The sequence below is a fragment of the Portunus trituberculatus genome, chromosome 33 (genome assembly GCF_017591435.1).
Source record: "Portunus trituberculatus isolate SZX2019 chromosome 33, ASM1759143v1, whole genome shotgun sequence".
Taxonomy (NCBI): domain Eukaryota; kingdom Metazoa; phylum Arthropoda; class Malacostraca; order Decapoda; family Portunidae; genus Portunus; species Portunus trituberculatus.
Window position 1 is genome coordinate 7,881,141 of NC_059287.1, and position 17,365 is coordinate 7,898,505.

Here is a 17,365-nt window from a genome sequence, read left to right on the forward strand (position 1 = left end):
CTGTTCTTTTCCTAAATCTATTAATAGTGGTGTTCCTCAGGATTTTGTCCTGTCTCCCACTCTCTTTCTATTATTCATTAATGATCTTCTTAACCAAACTTTTTGCCCTATCGGCTGCTACGCTGCTGATACCACCTTACATCTTTCCTCGTCCTTTTAGAGACTACCAGCCCTCCCGGAATTCAACAGATCATGGAGGCCACAGAACACCTGACTTCTGATCTTTCTAAGATTTGTGTTTCTTTCAGAGAAAACTTAGTAGTTTCCAATGCCTCAAAACCTTCCAGACAACTATCCTCTCTTCTTCAATGACATTCAACTGTCTCCCTATTCTACACTGAAAGTCCTCGGTCTGTCCTTTACTTATAATCTTAACTGGAAACTTCACATCTTATCTCTTACTAAAACAGCTTCTATGAAGTTAGGAGTTCTGATGCGTCTCCGCCAGTTTTTCTCGCCTCTCCAACTGCTAATTCTGTACAAGGGCCTTATCCGCCCCTGTATGGAGTACTCTTTGCATGTTTGGGGGGGTTCTATTCACACATCTTTATTAGATAGAGTAGAATCAAAATCTTTTCGTCTCATCAGCTCCCCTCCTCTGACCGAATGTCAGCCTCTTTCTCACAGCCGAAATGTTACATCTCTATCTTTTACCGCTTTTTTCATGCTAACTGCTCTACTGATGTTACTAACTGCATGTCTCCTCTTTTCCTGCGGCCTCGCTGCACAAGGCTCTCTATTTCCTTTCATCCCTATTCTGCTCAACTCTGTAACTCAAGAGTTAGCCAGTACTCATACCTTTCTCTGGTAAATTCTGGAACTCCCTGCCTGCTTCTGTATTTCCTTCTTCCTACGACTTAAATTCTTTGAAGAGGGAGGTTTCAAGATATTTGTTCCTTAATTTTGGCTAATTCTTTATCACTCTTTAAGGGAGCCAGCACTTCAAGTGGGCCTTTTATTTTTAATATTTTTATTTTTTATTTACATGTGGGGTTTTCATGGGAATTTATGGGCTAAATGTGGTACTTTTTGAGGTACCTCCTATCTCAAAGCCCACCCGCTAGGAAACCGTTGCCCCGAGTGAGGAAGCCCAATCTACACTCGGACCGTGGACAGGATTCGAACCGGTGCGTTTGGAGACCCCCCGGACCCCAAAGCACGCATGGTTCCACTGTACCATGGCGGCCCCCTATTTTGCTGCCCTTGGTGGCTTTCCTCCTGCATTAAAAAAAGAAAGTGGTGAGCTCCAACTTACTACTCCTGACTCGGAGAGACAGAAGGAATCACATCTTTTCTCTGTTATTGTCAAAGAAATGATTGTCAAGGATAAAAAAAAAAATGTAGTTTCCAAACAAGTTAGCTGAAAAAAAACTGTGTGTGTGTGTGTGTGTGTGTGTGTGTGTGTGTGTGTGTGTGTGTGTGTGTGTGTGTGTGTGTGTGTGTGTGTGTGTGTGCGTGCGCGCAGCGTTACCTGGTATGAATTGCAGCCCCGGGACTGGACGCCCCAGCCTTACACATCCCCAGAGGAGCTGCCTGAGGAGATGCCGGATTCACTTCGTACGCATATTGAATCAGCCCTCGCCCAATCTTATCCAATGCTGGTAAGAAGACGTGTGTGTGTGTGTGTGTGTGTGTGTGTGTGTGTGTGTGTGTGTGTGTGTGTGTGTGTGTGTGTGTGTGTGTGTGTGTGTGTGTGTGTGTGTGTGTGTGTGTGTGTGTGTGTGTGTGTGTGTGTGTGTGTGTGTGTGTATGTGTCTGTGCGTCTGTCCTCCTCCTCCTCTTCCTCCTCCTCCGCCGCCTCCTCCAGTCACCTGGCTGACCTCCTTCCGTGTGCGTGCTATGTGACTTGTTCTGGCCTGTATTTACCTAGACCTGAGCTGACCTCTGTATTGGCTAAGTGTTGTCGTTAATTTTACTCCATGTTGTTTTTCTGTACTTTTGAAACTTACTAGATACTTACTAGATATCTAGACTTACTTACAGATCACACAATCTTACATACATCCATACATCTGTTATTAATAATTATTTGTTCTTTAAACCGTTTTTATTTTTCAATATCTTTTCTCGCCTCATTTTTCCAGTAATATGCTACTTTCCAATATATGCGTGTGTAGCCATAAGTTTCCAACCGTCACCGCTACATTCTCGTTGCTGACTGGAAATTCCCAGGGGAATAGAATCGCCCAGCCAATCCAGGTGCCCGTGACCTTACTTAACCCTTAATCCTACAGCCCACTCAACCCTTTTTTCTACCTGCGTTAACCACTTAATTACTCGCGTATTTCAGACTAGTTTCACATTTAATCAGTGTCTTTGTTTTTGTATAATTTTGTTTTGGTTTTCATAATTACTAAAGATACCTGTTACATGTGTTCTAGCTTTGGAAATGCCTTCGTTCTTGAGTTTTTTTCTTGAGCAAAATTGTCAACTCTGTTGTCTATTTTGCAACTCACAGGCAAATGCATTGGCTGGGGTCAAGGAATTGAAGGATAAAGTAGCACGTCTGAAAGGTCAGAAAATTAGTGCAAGTTGGTAAAGCCATCAAAGTTGTTAGTGTAAATCAGGAAGAGAGCAGGATATATGACTCAGTAGATACAGATGACGGCTTTCAGACTGTTAGAAATGGTAGAACGGCTAATGCTCAGACTAAAGACAGCGCCACTGTAACACTATAAAATAGGTTTGCTGCGTTGCAAGAAGAGACCGAACCTGATCAGGATGCAATTCTGGTTGGGGTTAGTCTTGTTAGCGACCAGAGTAACGAGTTTTGTCGAGGTAAGCCTAATAGAAAACACAGGTTTTACACGGGCCGCAAGATTGAACAAATTACGGAGAGAATTGACCACTTAGTGGAAAACTCTATGGAGGACACGTTATTCGTGACAGTTGTTGGCACGAATAATCTCCACTGTGACACTGCAACTGACATTGTAGATAAGTACCAGGGCATGATGAGAGAATTTGCTGAAAGGAAACGCAAGGTAGCAGTGTGTGGCATCATTCCCTGATATGATGTTGGACCTGCCATGTTTAAGAAAATGTCAGCTGTAAATCGACAGGTAGAGTCGGTCATTAAGCAGGAAGGAATGTATTTCTTTGATTTGTATCACCACTTCTCTTCGGACAGAACTGAGGAGGACACAGGTAGCGTAGCCAGTGACGAGGTAGTTGGCAATGTAATTGACAACGACCATACAGCTCCCGAAACAGGGGAACTATCCAACGTAGATAGGCAAGAAGAGACAAGAGAATCGTCACTGGTGCCAGTGACAAACAGGCAAAAAACACAGGAGAAGGATTTTCACTAAGCGAATCGCGTATTGGACCAGCTGAAAAGCATGTGAAAACCTTGAAAGGCCTAACCTTATTTTATACAAATGCTCGAAGCATAAATAATTAAAGAGACGAACTCGTAACATAGGCAAGTTTGGAAAATCCTGATATAATAAGTATAACAAAGACATGGTTAAACATCTGTGATAAAGACTTAATCACCGAGGCTAACATTCCTAGCTACAATATGTTTCTTAATTGTTGAATAAACAAAAGAGGAGGTAGAGTAATAATGTATATAAGAAATAGCATAAGTACTATTGAAATCAATAAAGAAAGCAGAACAGTCTACGAATCTGTATATGTTAAACTAAAAATAGATAATAAAAAAAAAAAAAAAAAAAAACCATGATAGTCGCGAGTATATATCGACTTTCTAAAATGACTCCTGAAAATGATGAAATATCATTATAACGAATTTGAAACTGAAAATAAAGACCTCCAATATATGTGGAGATGATAACCTACAACATATTAACTAAAAAATATCAATATCTGATAGCGAGGGATCCAGATTATCAAAGTGATGAAAAAGTTTTATATTCCTTTCTCAATTTGTAAGAGAACCCACACTAGGCGATAACATCTCAGATATCGTATTAGCTTCAGACACCGATTTGACAAATACTTGTGAAGTGGATGAAGTCTTCGCAAACAGCGATCACAAAATTATACGATGTAATATTAATTGCTACTTTGATATAAAGGAAAATGCGCTTTTAGTACTATAAGAAAGGTAACACACTAAGACTTAAACTAGAACTACAAGGAAATAATTGGCAAATAGTCTTCGCAAATAAAGACGTGGAACAGATGTGCTCAGCCTTTACCAACATTCTTTTTGAAACAGAAAGTAAATGGATTCCTCAAGTAAGGAAATGGGTCAATAGCACAAAAAAAAATCCCCAATGGATGACGAACTTTATAAAACACATCATTGCCAGGAAAAAGAGCCTATATGCTAAATATAAACAAATTAAATCTGATAACGATTACCACCAAACGATGTTGTGAGAGAGAGAGAGAGAGAGAGATAAGGAAGTTAAAACGCAACCTTAAAATAAACATCAAAACAAGTGAAAGCAAATTCAAAATTTTTTTTCCAACACATTCATAGTGAAAAAAAAAAAAAAAAAAAAATGGTCAAAGAAAAAAATTGGGCCAATAAAAGATAATAATAACGTACTTGTTAGTGACTGCAATGCCATGGCAACAATTCTAAATAACTTTTTTCACAGAAGACATTTCGACTTTGCCAACTTCGATCAATATGTTTAGAGGATCCGGAAATGAGAAGCTAATAATAGGTGAAATAAGGGAAGACAATGTAGCGAAATACCTGCGCAACCTTGATGCCAATAAAAGCATAGGTGTTGATAGATTATCAACCAGGCTATTAAGAGAATGTCAAGAAGAACTTGTGTTACTACGAGTACTGCGAGAGACACTTTTACCTTGAATTTGTGTACGATTAGACCATTTTTTTGACATTAGGAAGGGTGCATGGAGGTCAGAAGATTAATATCCATAGTCTTCACAGCTTTAATCCCCTATATAAGTTTCAAAAGTTGTATGAAATCATCAAATAGTAAGCAGAATGAATATGAAAATGCGTCACAGTACTGAAGTGGTTAAATTGCTTTTTAATAGATTGTTGCAGGAAAGAACAGTACCAAGTCATTGGAAATATGCAAATATCACGCCAATATTCAAGAAAGGTAATAAAGGCGCAGCTAATAATTACGGACCCATCAGTCTTACCTTGGTAGTTATAAAAATTTTTGAAAGAATTACTTAGAGATAAAATCACTACCTTCCTTGACATCCACAAATTAATATTAGACTCCCAACATGGTTTCTGGAACAACAGATCATGCTTAACTAATCTCTTAGAAGTTTTTAATTACATATTCTCTAATTATGATGAGCGAGCTCCATCTGACATAATTTATCTAGACTTCAACAGGAAAGCTTTTGATACAGTCTTTTAATTAAACTGAAAGCTCACGGGATGGGAGAGCAGTTGTGTGGTTGGACTGAAAGTTGGTTAACAAGTAGAAAGCAACGAGTAGTTATAAATGGAGAAGCTCCCGACTGGCTTCAAGTTACGAGTGGAGTTTCCCAGGGTTCCGTTTTGGGTCCGTTACTTTTTTTTTGAGGTACATAAATGATTTAGACTGCGGCATCGTGTCAGTAATATCCAAATTCGCCGGCGACATTAAGCTAGGTAGTAAAGTACTCACAGGAGACGACTGTGGTGTCATCCAGCGAGATTTAGACAACCTTAGTAGCTGGAGCGACAAATGGCTTTTCAATTTTGAATGGAGATAAGTGCAAAGTAATGCACATCAGCCAAAACAATGTAGAATATAATTACAAATTACATGGACGAAACTTAATCAAAGTCAATGAATAGAAGGACCTGGGAGTACTTGTAACAAATGATCTTCTGAAATGTGCTACACAGTGATCGGCCGCGAGTCGTAAAGCAAACACTATCTTGGGATTTATTGCGCGTAATTCTGATCGTAAAACACCTGCTGAAGTCATAACGCGTCTATATACATCATTAGTGAGATCGCATTTAGAATACGCGGTTCAGTTCTGGTCTCCATGCTATCAAAAAGACATTAAGAAATTGGAGAATGTACAAAGACAAGCAACGAAACTAATCCCAGGAATACGTGGTCTGTCTTATGAAGAACATTTCAAAAGATTAGATATGTTTTCCCTTAGAGATCGTCGCATCCGAAGTGACCTCATCCAAACGTTCCAAATACTTAAAAATATAGATAAGATCGATTACGAAAATGATTTTGAGCTTTCGCAATCAATAAAAAGAAAATAACGGGTTGAAACTTAAAGGACAGCGATTTAATACTGATTTGCAAAGAAATTTTTTTGACGTAAGAGTAGTTGAACATTGGAACAAGCTGCCAGCTGTCGTCCAAGTTAACACGATACCTACGTTCAAGAGTAAATTATATAAGTTTTATAGAGAAAACGGTTTCCAATAATCTTTAAATTTTTTTTAGCTATAGTAGTAGTTACACTAGATATCTCTTTTTCTTAGCGATAGTAGTAATTACATTTGTACTTCTTTTTTTCCCATCTTTCCTTTATAAATTTTTCCGGTTGTCCTTCTCAGCAATCAGGGTGTATTTTTCGTTTTATTTCTTACCGGGTAACGCTTGGGGGAGTGGTGGGTGGGGAGGAGCTTCATCTGTTCTATCCTTGCCTCCTACTAAGTAAATAGCCTCTGCAGATGTAGTATAGTAAACGACTGACCTCGTCATAGGTCGCAAGGCCTCCTGTCACTCGTTTTTCCTATATATTTCTAAGTATTCCTCCTCCTCCTCTTCCTCCTCCACCTCCTCCTCTTCTTCCTTATTTTTCTCCTCTTCCTCCTCCTCGTAATAACTGATGGGCGAAAACAGCAGTGGAGTACTACTATTACATTTCATTGTTCTAACTGTTGCTGCTGTTGTTGGTTTTACTACTACTACTACTACTACTACTACTACTACTACTACTACTACTACTACTACTACTACTACTACTACTACTACTACTACTACTACTACTACTACTACTACTACTACTACTACTACTACTACTACTAAGGGAGGCGGTGGCGTAGTGGATAAGGTGGTGAGCGTGGGATCGGGCAGACGTCCACGCGTAGGTTCGAATCCCACCACGTACAGCCTTAAAACACTTTGCCATTTGTCGAGTGGTTTAAAGTTACCTACATGTCACCATGATACCCAGGTTCTAGGTGGTTACACTCAAGATGAGCTTGGGTGGTGATATGGGCCCTAATATGGGTGCCACTATAAATAAAATTGCCTGCGCCACTAATGGGTGGAAGCTGAACAGCGCTTCCCATACACTCTTCAAGTGTGCCTACAGGCGCTATAGGCCTTACCGTAAAAAAAAAAAAAAAAAGAACTACTATTACAAGAAACTTGTTTTCAAACAGAGTGGTTGATTAGTAGAACGGACTCAGTGGTCATGTAGTTAGAGCTGAGTCAATAGGGAGCTTTAAAAGATTAGATAAATTAATGGACGGGGATGATTGATGGAATTAAGTAGCTTTTCTCATACAGGCACTGCCACGTGTAGGCCTGATAGCCTCTTGCAGATTTCCTTTTTTGATACGCTCTTGTTATATCCTTCTACTACTACTACTACTACTACTACTACTACTACTACTACTACTACACTATTGCTACTATTATTATTACTATTACTCTTACCTAAGATCTTAACAACTACTAACTAATCTTAACTACTGCTAACTACTACTACTACTACTACTACTAATACTACTACTGACACGAGCTTTACCCTCATGCTATTGCCCATTGGGTGCAGTTCCTATGGGTGTCCTGCACGGGGAAATATCCTGCCGATAAGGAGTTCCTGGGTCCGGTGGAGCTCAGTCCGTGGCAGGGTTTTCCACTTTATTACTTCCCAGTGCGGACTTCGTCTCGGGCCCCGATACTCGGACTCCTTCTCAAACATCCCGAATGTAAGTTTCTCTCTCTCACAAAAACACTTCCAAGCCCATTCTCAAATGTTTTGGTTTCCTCATGTTGACTGCATGCTTTATACAGACTCAAGCGGAAGTCATGTGGTTTTCAAGGGTTTCTTCCTGATTTTTGTGATACTTAAAATTTCCTGTATCAATTATATAATCCCACGGATATTCGAACAACACGATTTTGTCATTACAATTCATGCAGATGCTGATGATATACAAATAAAAGTGAGGACAACGATTTTTTTTTTTGTTGATATATTTTAATCACTGAGCGTCTGTATAGAGTTATATTGCAAAACTAGTGATGTGTTGCTTGTGATTGCTTGACAAAAAAACTGTAGTAGGGAAGAGTAATCAAGAGAGAGCGGCCACATCAAATTGGGATGTAAATGCTACGGAACATTAGACTAAATTCCCGTTCCTCATATTGTACTGAGGTTCAGGAAGATTTCCGTGTAACTAAATCATTGACTGGAGCACTGACTAATACCACCTTGGTCTGCATATATGTATACTGCAAGTTTTGTCTTCCTGTACAGACGGCATGCTGATCAGCATAGAGTGCCACTTCTGGGCTAAGAACCTCAAGACGCCGCATGTCGCCGCCCGCATCGAATTTATCAGGTAATGACAGCCTCCACGGGCGCCTGGTGCGGCGGCGCTTGCGGTGGCTGCGGGACTGGCGAGGGGCTTCTCCACGCATGGGATTTTCAATATAGTACATGTCAGTCCGTGCCATAAATGAGTGTGATTGACTATCTCCTTATTTAACCAACTGTCCTGTTCAACAACGTGATATGGTGCCCGCATAAATACCCTGAGGGCACTGACCTGAGGGCAATGATAATTACCTTGCGGTTTTGTCACTGTGTGTGTGTGTGTGTGTGTGTGTGTGTGTGTGTGTGTGTGTGTGTGTGTGTGTGTGTGTGTGTTTACCTCGTTGTATTTACCTTGTTGTAGTTTTACAGGGCCTGGGCTTTATGCTCGTGTGGCCCCGTCTCCATATCTACACTTATCCAATTTTTCTTTAAAACTATGCACACTCTTTTCTGACACCACTTCCTCACTCAAACTGTTCCAAGTCTCAACACATCTTTGCGGGAAACTAAATTTTTTAACATCTCTCAGACATCTTCCTTCCCTCAGTTTCATACTATGCGATCTTGTGCTTCTAATGTCATATTCTTCTCTCAGGATTAGTTTCTCATTATCCACTTGATCCATTCCGTTAATCAATTTATAAACTTGTATCAGATCCTCTCTCTCTCTTCTCTGTTCCAGGGTTGGTAGATCCATAGCTTTTAGTCTCTCCTCATATGTCATCCCTTTAAATTCTGGAACCATTCTTGTAGCCATTTTTTGTAGTCTCTCTAATTTCCTTATGTGTTTCTTTTTATGGGGGTCCACACAACTCCTGCATATTCCAATCTAGGTCTTATTTTAGTACTTATCAATTTCTTCATCATTTCTTTGTCCATATAGTGAAATGCTAATCCAATATTCCTTAGCAAATTATATGTCTCTCTGAAAATTCTATCAATATGGCTTACCGGTTGATTGTTTTCTTCCATTGTCACTCCCAAGTCCTTTTCCTTTTTTACTTTTTCTAGTTCTACTCCATCTCCCATCTTATAGATTCCCACTGGTCGTCTTTCACTTTTTCCCATTTCCATGACATGGCTTTTGTCCACATTGAATTCCATCTCCCATTTTTTGCTCCATTTCCAGATCTTGTTTAAGTCTTCCTGTAGTATTTCACAATCCTCTTTTGTTTAATGACTCTGCACAGTTTCGCATCGTCCGCAAACAGATTTATGTAGCTGTTCACTCCCTCTGGCATGTCGTTTATATATACGAGAAAAAGTATTGGTGCCAATACTGACCCCTGTGGCACTCCGCTGTCTACTGTTCTCCACTTGGACTTCATATCTTTAACTATCGTCCTTATTTCTCTCCCCTCAAGTAATTTTTCATCCATCTCAATGTGCTTCCTTTTAAGCCACCCTTCTCCTCTAACTTCCATAGTAATCTTTCATGTGGCACTTTATCAAACGCCTTTTTTATATCTAAATAAATACAATCAATCCATCCCTCTCTCTCTTGTATTTTATCAACTATTTTAGAGTAGAAACTCAATAAATTTGTTACACATGACCGACCTTTTCTAAAACCAAATTGTGTGTGTGTGTGTGTGTGTGTGTGTGTGTGTGTGTGTGTGTGTGTGTGTGTGTGTGTGTGTGTGTGTGTGTGTGTGTGTGTGTGTGTGTGTGTGTGTGTGTGTTATTCATCACGGTCGTCTGATGGTCACCCAGGCAGCCTTTCCCCCACGGAAAGAACTCAGAGCTAATACTGACCGATCTTCGGGTAGGACCAGGGCCGCGTTCCGTTGGGGACCGTATGGCGTACAGTATGGCATACTTCCCCCGAATCGGGGGGGACCAGCATAGGGCTCGCCTTGCGGGAGCGTGCGGGACCTTGCGCTCCTCGGAGGTGAATGCTTGGCGGTGTCTGGCAACTATTGTTTATCAACAAACCGCAGACGTCCGCCGCTTCACCACTATATTATCAGTGTGGGGGATGTAAATGCTATTTTGACAGCTTATGCGACGTCACAGAACATAAAAACAATGTGGTAAGTCTGTTATCCCTTGTAGAATGCTGGAATAAGGCAATATGACGAAAATATTAGTATTTATAGCAATAAAAGACGGTGTTATATGTGTCGCATTTCTTCACACAGCCTCTGAGGCAGAAGAGACAGCCTCTACCGCCATGGTAGCTGCTGCAGAGGCCCCTCCAGCACCTGTGGCTGCAGGGACAGTTTCCTTTGCATTTGAAAGTGTTCTATAAGTCTTTCCCGGAGTAAAGAGGCACTATCATCTCTGCATAGTCCTTGACCCTCACAGGACTTGGCGGCCTATCATCTCCCTCTTCTCCTTGCCTTGGCAACCTCTCTTCTCCCTCTTCCTCTTGCCTCAGCAATATTTCCTCCTCTCGTGCTAAGAGGAGCTCTGCAGCGTCCAACAGAGGGTCTTTTGCGAGCTCTTGAGCGAGGAGGAGAGCAGCTTGGACGGCCATCTTTGTCAACAATACCCGTATGGCTTGCGCGTTCCCTTGCGTTCCGTTGGGGTTGCGGGGGCAGCGTGCTAACTTCCAACGGAACGCAGCCCAGGCAGTATATTGTACATGTGCGATAACTATTTATAATTAGTGAGGCGACACACACACGTGTGTGTGTGTGTGTGTGTGTGTGTGTGTGTGTGTGTGTGTGTGTTCACTGTTTGATCTGATCCAGTCTCTAACGAGACAGCCAGACGTTGCCCATTACGGTGCGATCTGAGAGCTCATTATGTGTGTGTGTGTGTGTGTAGTGACCGCCAGGATGTCTGTATAGATGCGAGAGGTGGTCTCTGTTAAAGAGCATTAGACACAACTACATTCATTATGAATTTACGAAATGAACTCTACCATTGTGAAGCACCAACATTTAACTCTGTGTCACTAAAGGCGGTGTCACACTAGCACTTTTTCCGTCTTCTTTTTCCGTCGTTTTTCAGAAAATCGACGATATTTTGGCTGCGGCCTGTCACACACAAACGGTGTTTCGTCGTCACTTTCCGTCGTCACTTCCCCCAACAAAATGTAAACACAAACATGGAGGCCACGCTGCGGCAAAGATACGCTGCTCTGAACGTAATACTGTGTATTACGAAACTTGGACGAGCTAAACAAGCCAAAAAGCGTGCATGGATGCGTTCATGGTTAGTGGTAGAACCAATGCACGTAGAAGCAGGTTGAGGAGACGCGGCAAGTCTTGTGCTCTTGGTCTTGGTATGTAAACAAAGGCGGAAAATTTGCAGACGGAAACGATCCCTATCGTCTGACAAATTCATGCAATAAATTCATGCGGAACGTTGAAAAATCGACGAAAATCGCATTAATCGACGGAAAAAGTGCTTGTGTGACACCGCCTTAAGGCAAGTATCGTTACCTTCATACCAAAGAAATAATCTGCAATATGGGGGAAAGGATGCAATATTGTCAATAATGCAGAGTTATGAAGAAAACGTGATATCACCCCTCAGCTTCTATTGTCCCTAAAGAGATAGCACAGATGTTCTCAATGCTTCTCGTGACGCAGCCAATGTTAGAGCTACGTGGCATGGTGAGGGAGGGTCTTGCCTTTGTTGTTCAGGATGGTTGGTTACTTTCCGTTTCAAGTTGAAATGCAGTCAATTAGCGTTAAGAAGGCCCTGCTTTCCAATAATCGAGTGTTCAGACTCATATGTTATGGTCACATTAAGCTCTGTGAAGTTGTTTTAAAGGAGAAACTAGCCTTCAAATAGAATAATGGAATATATTCAATAATAAGATTATTAGTGCTGAGTTAATAGAGGGTCTAAGAGATGATTGGAGGAATTTGTGGATAAGGATAATAGATGGTAATTAATAAGCATGTTTTTTTTACAGGAATTGTTAATGAATTTTTGCAGTTTTCCTTGTTTCCTTATACTCCTATGTTTAAAAATTATGAGTGATGTTCATTTTCTTTTGAACGCACCTCATCTAACCTATGCAATTTTTTGTTTGTATAGGCCATCAATAAACTATGACATGATGTTGACTTTCTCTACGTCCTGGCGAGTCATCCACACTCACACAACTGAGGGGCGCAGGAGGAGATGCGAGCACTGAAGCAACAAAGACTTTCACTCCCTTAAGAACATTGTCTACAGAAAAATAATTCCAAGTCTGGAAGGGTTCGTCCTGGGACGAAATTAAAGCGAGCTGACCATGACGTCACCATGACGTCGCCAGAGAGCGAGGAAGTGGCGGAAAAGCTCGCTGTGATCATGAAGGTGGTGCTCTCAGGAAGAAGCTGTGTGTTTGTTGAGAGAGAGAGAGAGAGAGAGAGAGAGAGAGAGAGAGAGAGAGCTATACTGTAGGGTAAATAAAAAAAAAAAGCCAGCTCTGATTATTGTGGAGTACAAAGGTAAAAACAAGCAGGAAAGGCAACATGTAATCCTGTCCTTGCTGGTGAGTGTTTTTCTAAGAAAATTAATATTACTGATGAACATTTAATGGTGAAATATTGTCTCCTTTCCTGCTCTTACAAGCATTAGGTAGACCCAGGATGTATTAGTAGACCAGTTCTAAACACGAAAGAGGTATACAAGTTCTACAACTAAACAACACTTGTGCATGATGTGCTAGTTACATATTGGGGTTAAAATCTTCAAACCCATTTTCATCTAATTTAACTATATAGTGGCTGCTTGTAAGATTAATTCGTGGAGGCATCTTTCGGCTCGTCGACGTTGGCATCAAATTAATAGGCAGTAAACCTTGCACATTTCCTCTGTTTGTTGGATGACTGAGTGTTCTGGTAGTGAATATTAATGTTTTAGTGCATATACACAACTTACTTAGCCATCAGCACTGAATAAAATTAGACCCCGAAGGCGGAAAGGCAAAATGTTACCAGCAGATTTTTCAAGTTTTACAAGAGCACAAGTTTATGCACTGTATTCCAGTGTTGTGCTACACTACACTAGCTATCAAAAATGTTACCATATGCATGTTGAATATCGAAAGTCTTTGTTTCTTTGATTAAATTAGCCTTGGAACTATACTCTTCTATGGAGACAACTCTCTCTTCTCTGCAATTATTAGTAGATGATGAACTAAATCGAAGATAAGTGATTTAAAAATATTCTTCAACATTCGCCTTTCTGCGCCTTGCCAAGTTACGCCCAAGTCTTATTTCAGCGTACCCTTAAACCTTCTCTCATGTCTTTCTCTCTTTCTCATGCCGGAGTAAATCCATCTTCAGCATCCTCCTCCTCCCTCACACTCCTGGTCTCTCCTCTTCATGTGCCCAAACTTCTCAATTTTCTCTCTCTCTCTCTCTCTCTCTCTCTCTCTCTCTCTCTCTCTCTCTCTCTCTCTCTCCAAATCAACATACATGCGCTGTGCCCCTGACATATTTCTTCTTGATTTTGTTAAGTTTTGTCACTTAGGGCAAAGCGCAACATTATTTCAGCTACTTCTTGCACCATATTCTGAAACGCTTGTATATCACGCTTTCACTTCTTTTACAAGGCTTTCATTGAAATTTCACTGATTTTTTAGAGTGCTTTTATGATTGTAATGACAGATTAACAAGATCTTTACATTATTATTAGAAGAAATACTTATAACACACACACACACACACACACGTCCAAAGTTGGAATATGTAGCAGTGGTGTGGTTGTCGAGCTTAAAAAAGGATATAAGAAAATTAAAACAGATTCAAAGGATAGCTACAAAGATGGTGCCGGAACTAAGGACCTAACATATGAAGAAAGGCTGAAGGAAATAGGAATACCAACCTTACAAGATAGAAGAGAAAAGAGGAGACCTAATAATATTGTATGAAATAGTTAATGGCATTGAAAAGATAGATAAGCAAGACCTGGTGCTGGTGACAGAAGAAACTGGAAGGACAAGAGGACATACCAAGAAGATTAGAAAGAGGCAGTGTGTGAAGGATATTGGAAAAACAGTTTTCCACATAGAATGGTGGAAAAGTGGAATGCATTAAATGATGAAGTTTGTTACATCACATAATGTGCATAACTTTAAAGAAAAATGATAAAGGTGGAGATATGGAGACAGGGCACTATGAGCCCAGCTCGAACCTTGTACAATGCAACTAGGTATATACAACTAGGTAAGTACACGTACACACTGATACTTGGATGATAGTATGTTACTGGTGTCTCCGCCATAATGCCACGCTTTCCTATCAAATCCACAAGTCTTGTGCATTAAGAGATGAAGAAAACATTTACTCATACTATAGCGATGGTACAGTGATGGTTTAGCAAGGATCCCATATCACATCTACATAGAAAAAGTACACTGTTTACTCTGCATGTCCCTTGTGTCAGTATTACTTCATAATCTGACTATCATCTAAGTTTGTCCTCTGAAAACAGTTCTGTGATGTCAGCGTACACTAAATACTAATGTCACTCAGTTATCAACTATCAAAATATCTTGCAGCGGGAGAGAAAAAGGAAAAACATACAAGCAATCTATAAAACTACACACGCATACATAATAACTAAGATTATACATCAGTTACAGAAAAACACACCATGCAGTAACCCAACTCTTCAACAATGTCATCAATGGCATCTGAAAACAGTTCCGTTTCACACTAAGTACTCGGTAAGAAAGAAGAGGGTGTGAAGCACGCGGGAACTGTTTCAACTACTTATGGGTATATATATATATATATATATATATATATATATATATATATATATATATATATATATATATATATATATATATATATATATATATATATATATATATATATATATATATATATATATATATATATATATATATATATTAATTACATGGCATCAGAAAATATGGTTACATAAAAAAAAAAAAACACGTAAAAAAGACACCAGAAAATATGGCTTAAGAATAACTGTAAAATGTAAAAAACGGCACACGATAATGTATCACTGTAAATCTTCACAGTGAAAGAGAGGGAGAAAGACATGACAGAAATGATAGCTCAGAAAAAGAATCTCACGAAGACCGTTTCGGTTATATTAAATTTTTCTTCTACCGCTTTCCCAGACTTCTCTCTCTCTCTCTCTCTCTCTCTCTCTCTCTCTTTCCACTGGATTAGAGCTATTTATGAAAGCGATCTCTAAATTCAGGTTGAATCAGAAGTAAGGCAAGGTAGATCCATTCAAAGCAAGCTATAATAAGACAAGCTTATAGTACCTTAAATCTTCTTCGCCAGCTTTATTAACCTGACTTTTTTATATGGCGTCGCTCTTATGCATTATGTATCATGCTAGATAAGGTAAAACAATTCTTTCTTCAGCCTAGGTCACCATTCCTCCCATCTCTTTTTCTCTCACTTATAATAACATCAGCAGTATAGCAAAAGGTATGGTAATATACAGTTCTCGTGGTTCAGCCTGAGTTTCCCAGCCAGTTTTCTGCACTCCTGTTGCCATACCTGTAACCCTTGAGCACACACGGCGGCTGCAAACACTCAGGGATTCTCGTCCTTCTGCACCACTGCGCCGTGCTGCACTGTTTCCCGCTCCTTCGCCTTCCTCTTACTCTATTTCTCCTTTCTTTCTCGTATTATTTCATCTACTCTCTCTTTCTGTGGTGGCTGTAACACAACCACCACCGCAACAAGCTCCCTGAAACTCATAAAACAAAATACACTGCAAATAAACAATTCGAACTACATACACACTAGCTTAGCATAACTAAACCACGCCGAACACTATTGGTGAAGCTTTGAGCCATGAGTTGCCCCCACCGTCGTCCTGCTTCACTGGAAGAGGCGGGAAAGACGTGAGCTGCCCCCTATCTGGCAGCCTTCCCTCTAGCAGTGTGAGGCAACACTGGGGGCCCGGGCAGCACTGTGGCGGGGCACAGGTTACCGAGTAACTCAATCTGCAGGTGATAAACAAGAAGAGTAAGAAAGTGAAGTAAAGTACTCGTTGCCACAGAGAAACTGACCAATTGACTGGAAGTAACGAATAATGATATGATGGCACAGTCACCCTCTCCTCCATCCCTCCCATTTTTTTCTACTCTCTCATTCTGGATTACCTGGACCTCGCAGCCTGGCAAAGCGAGGAAGGGCGGCAGGTAGGCGAAGGCGATGGGTTGGCGAAGGTGGTGGGAGAAGCAACCGCTCGTGGTGTTACCAACCACCTTCCCGCACAGCCACACGGTCTCGTCTCCCTGCAATACACGCACACAAGCCTTCACTATAATACTAATACAACTACGACCGCTACTGCTGATGCTAGTGCTGCTATATATATATATATATATATATATATATATATATATATATATATATATATATATATATATATATATATATATATATATATATATATATATATATATTCCTCTTTCTTAATCAGGACAAAAGTCGGAGTTTTGTCAGGTCGTCTAATGACGATGTCTATTCTCCCTCAACTGTTTAGCGGCGAGGATGTGGTTTTGTTTCATGTGGTTGTGGTTGTGAAACAAAACCACATCCTCGCCGCTAAACAGTTGAGGGAGAATAAAGACATCGTCATTACACGAGCTGACAAAACTCCGGCTTTTGTCCTAATTAAGAAAGAGGAATATTTAGATAAAATGGACACCATCCTCCACGACACTACGAAATTCAAGATATATATATATATATATATATATATATATATATATATATATATATATATATATATATATATATATATATATATATATATAAAATTTATCGAGCGGTTTAAAGTTACTTACATGTCACCATGATACCTAGGTTCTAGGTGGTTACACCAAAGATGCACTTGGGTGGTGATATGAGCCCTAATAAGGGTACCACTATAAATAATAATTGTCTGCGCCACTAATGGGTGGAAGCTGAACAGCACTTCCCATACAGAA

The 17,365-nt window shown here is 40.2% G+C and overlaps 2 protein-coding genes across 3 annotated transcripts in view; one reads left to right on the forward strand and one right to left on the reverse strand.

The window, feature by feature from the left end:
- Positions 1–1,423: 1,423 nt before the first annotated feature.
- On the forward strand, positions 1,424–8,637 carry LOC123512441 (sodium/potassium-transporting ATPase subunit beta-2-like). Its single transcript, XM_045268857.1, has 3 exons — positions 1,424–1,601; positions 7,714–7,870; positions 8,422–8,637. Exons 1-3 carry the CDS (start codon positions 1,542–1,544, stop codon positions 8,508–8,510), a joined length of 306 nt encoding a protein of 101 aa, XP_045124792.1. The 5' UTR covers positions 1,424–1,541; the 3' UTR covers positions 8,511–8,637.
- Positions 8,638–15,813: 7,176 nt separating this feature from the next.
- LOC123512442 (dimethylglycine dehydrogenase, mitochondrial-like) overlaps positions 15,814–17,365 on the reverse strand; it is a 46,719-nt gene continuing 45,167 nt past the window's right edge. For both annotated transcript variants that reach the window (XM_045268859.1, XM_045268858.1), the window contains 2 exons: positions 16,532–16,666; positions 15,814–16,372 (listed from right to left, as the gene is read on the reverse strand). In XM_045268859.1, the coding sequence (XP_045124794.1) occupies positions 16,283–16,372; positions 16,532–16,666 (225 nt within the window). In that variant the 3' untranslated portion in view covers positions 15,814–16,282. The remainder of the gene's footprint in view (positions 16,373–16,531; positions 16,667–17,365) is intronic.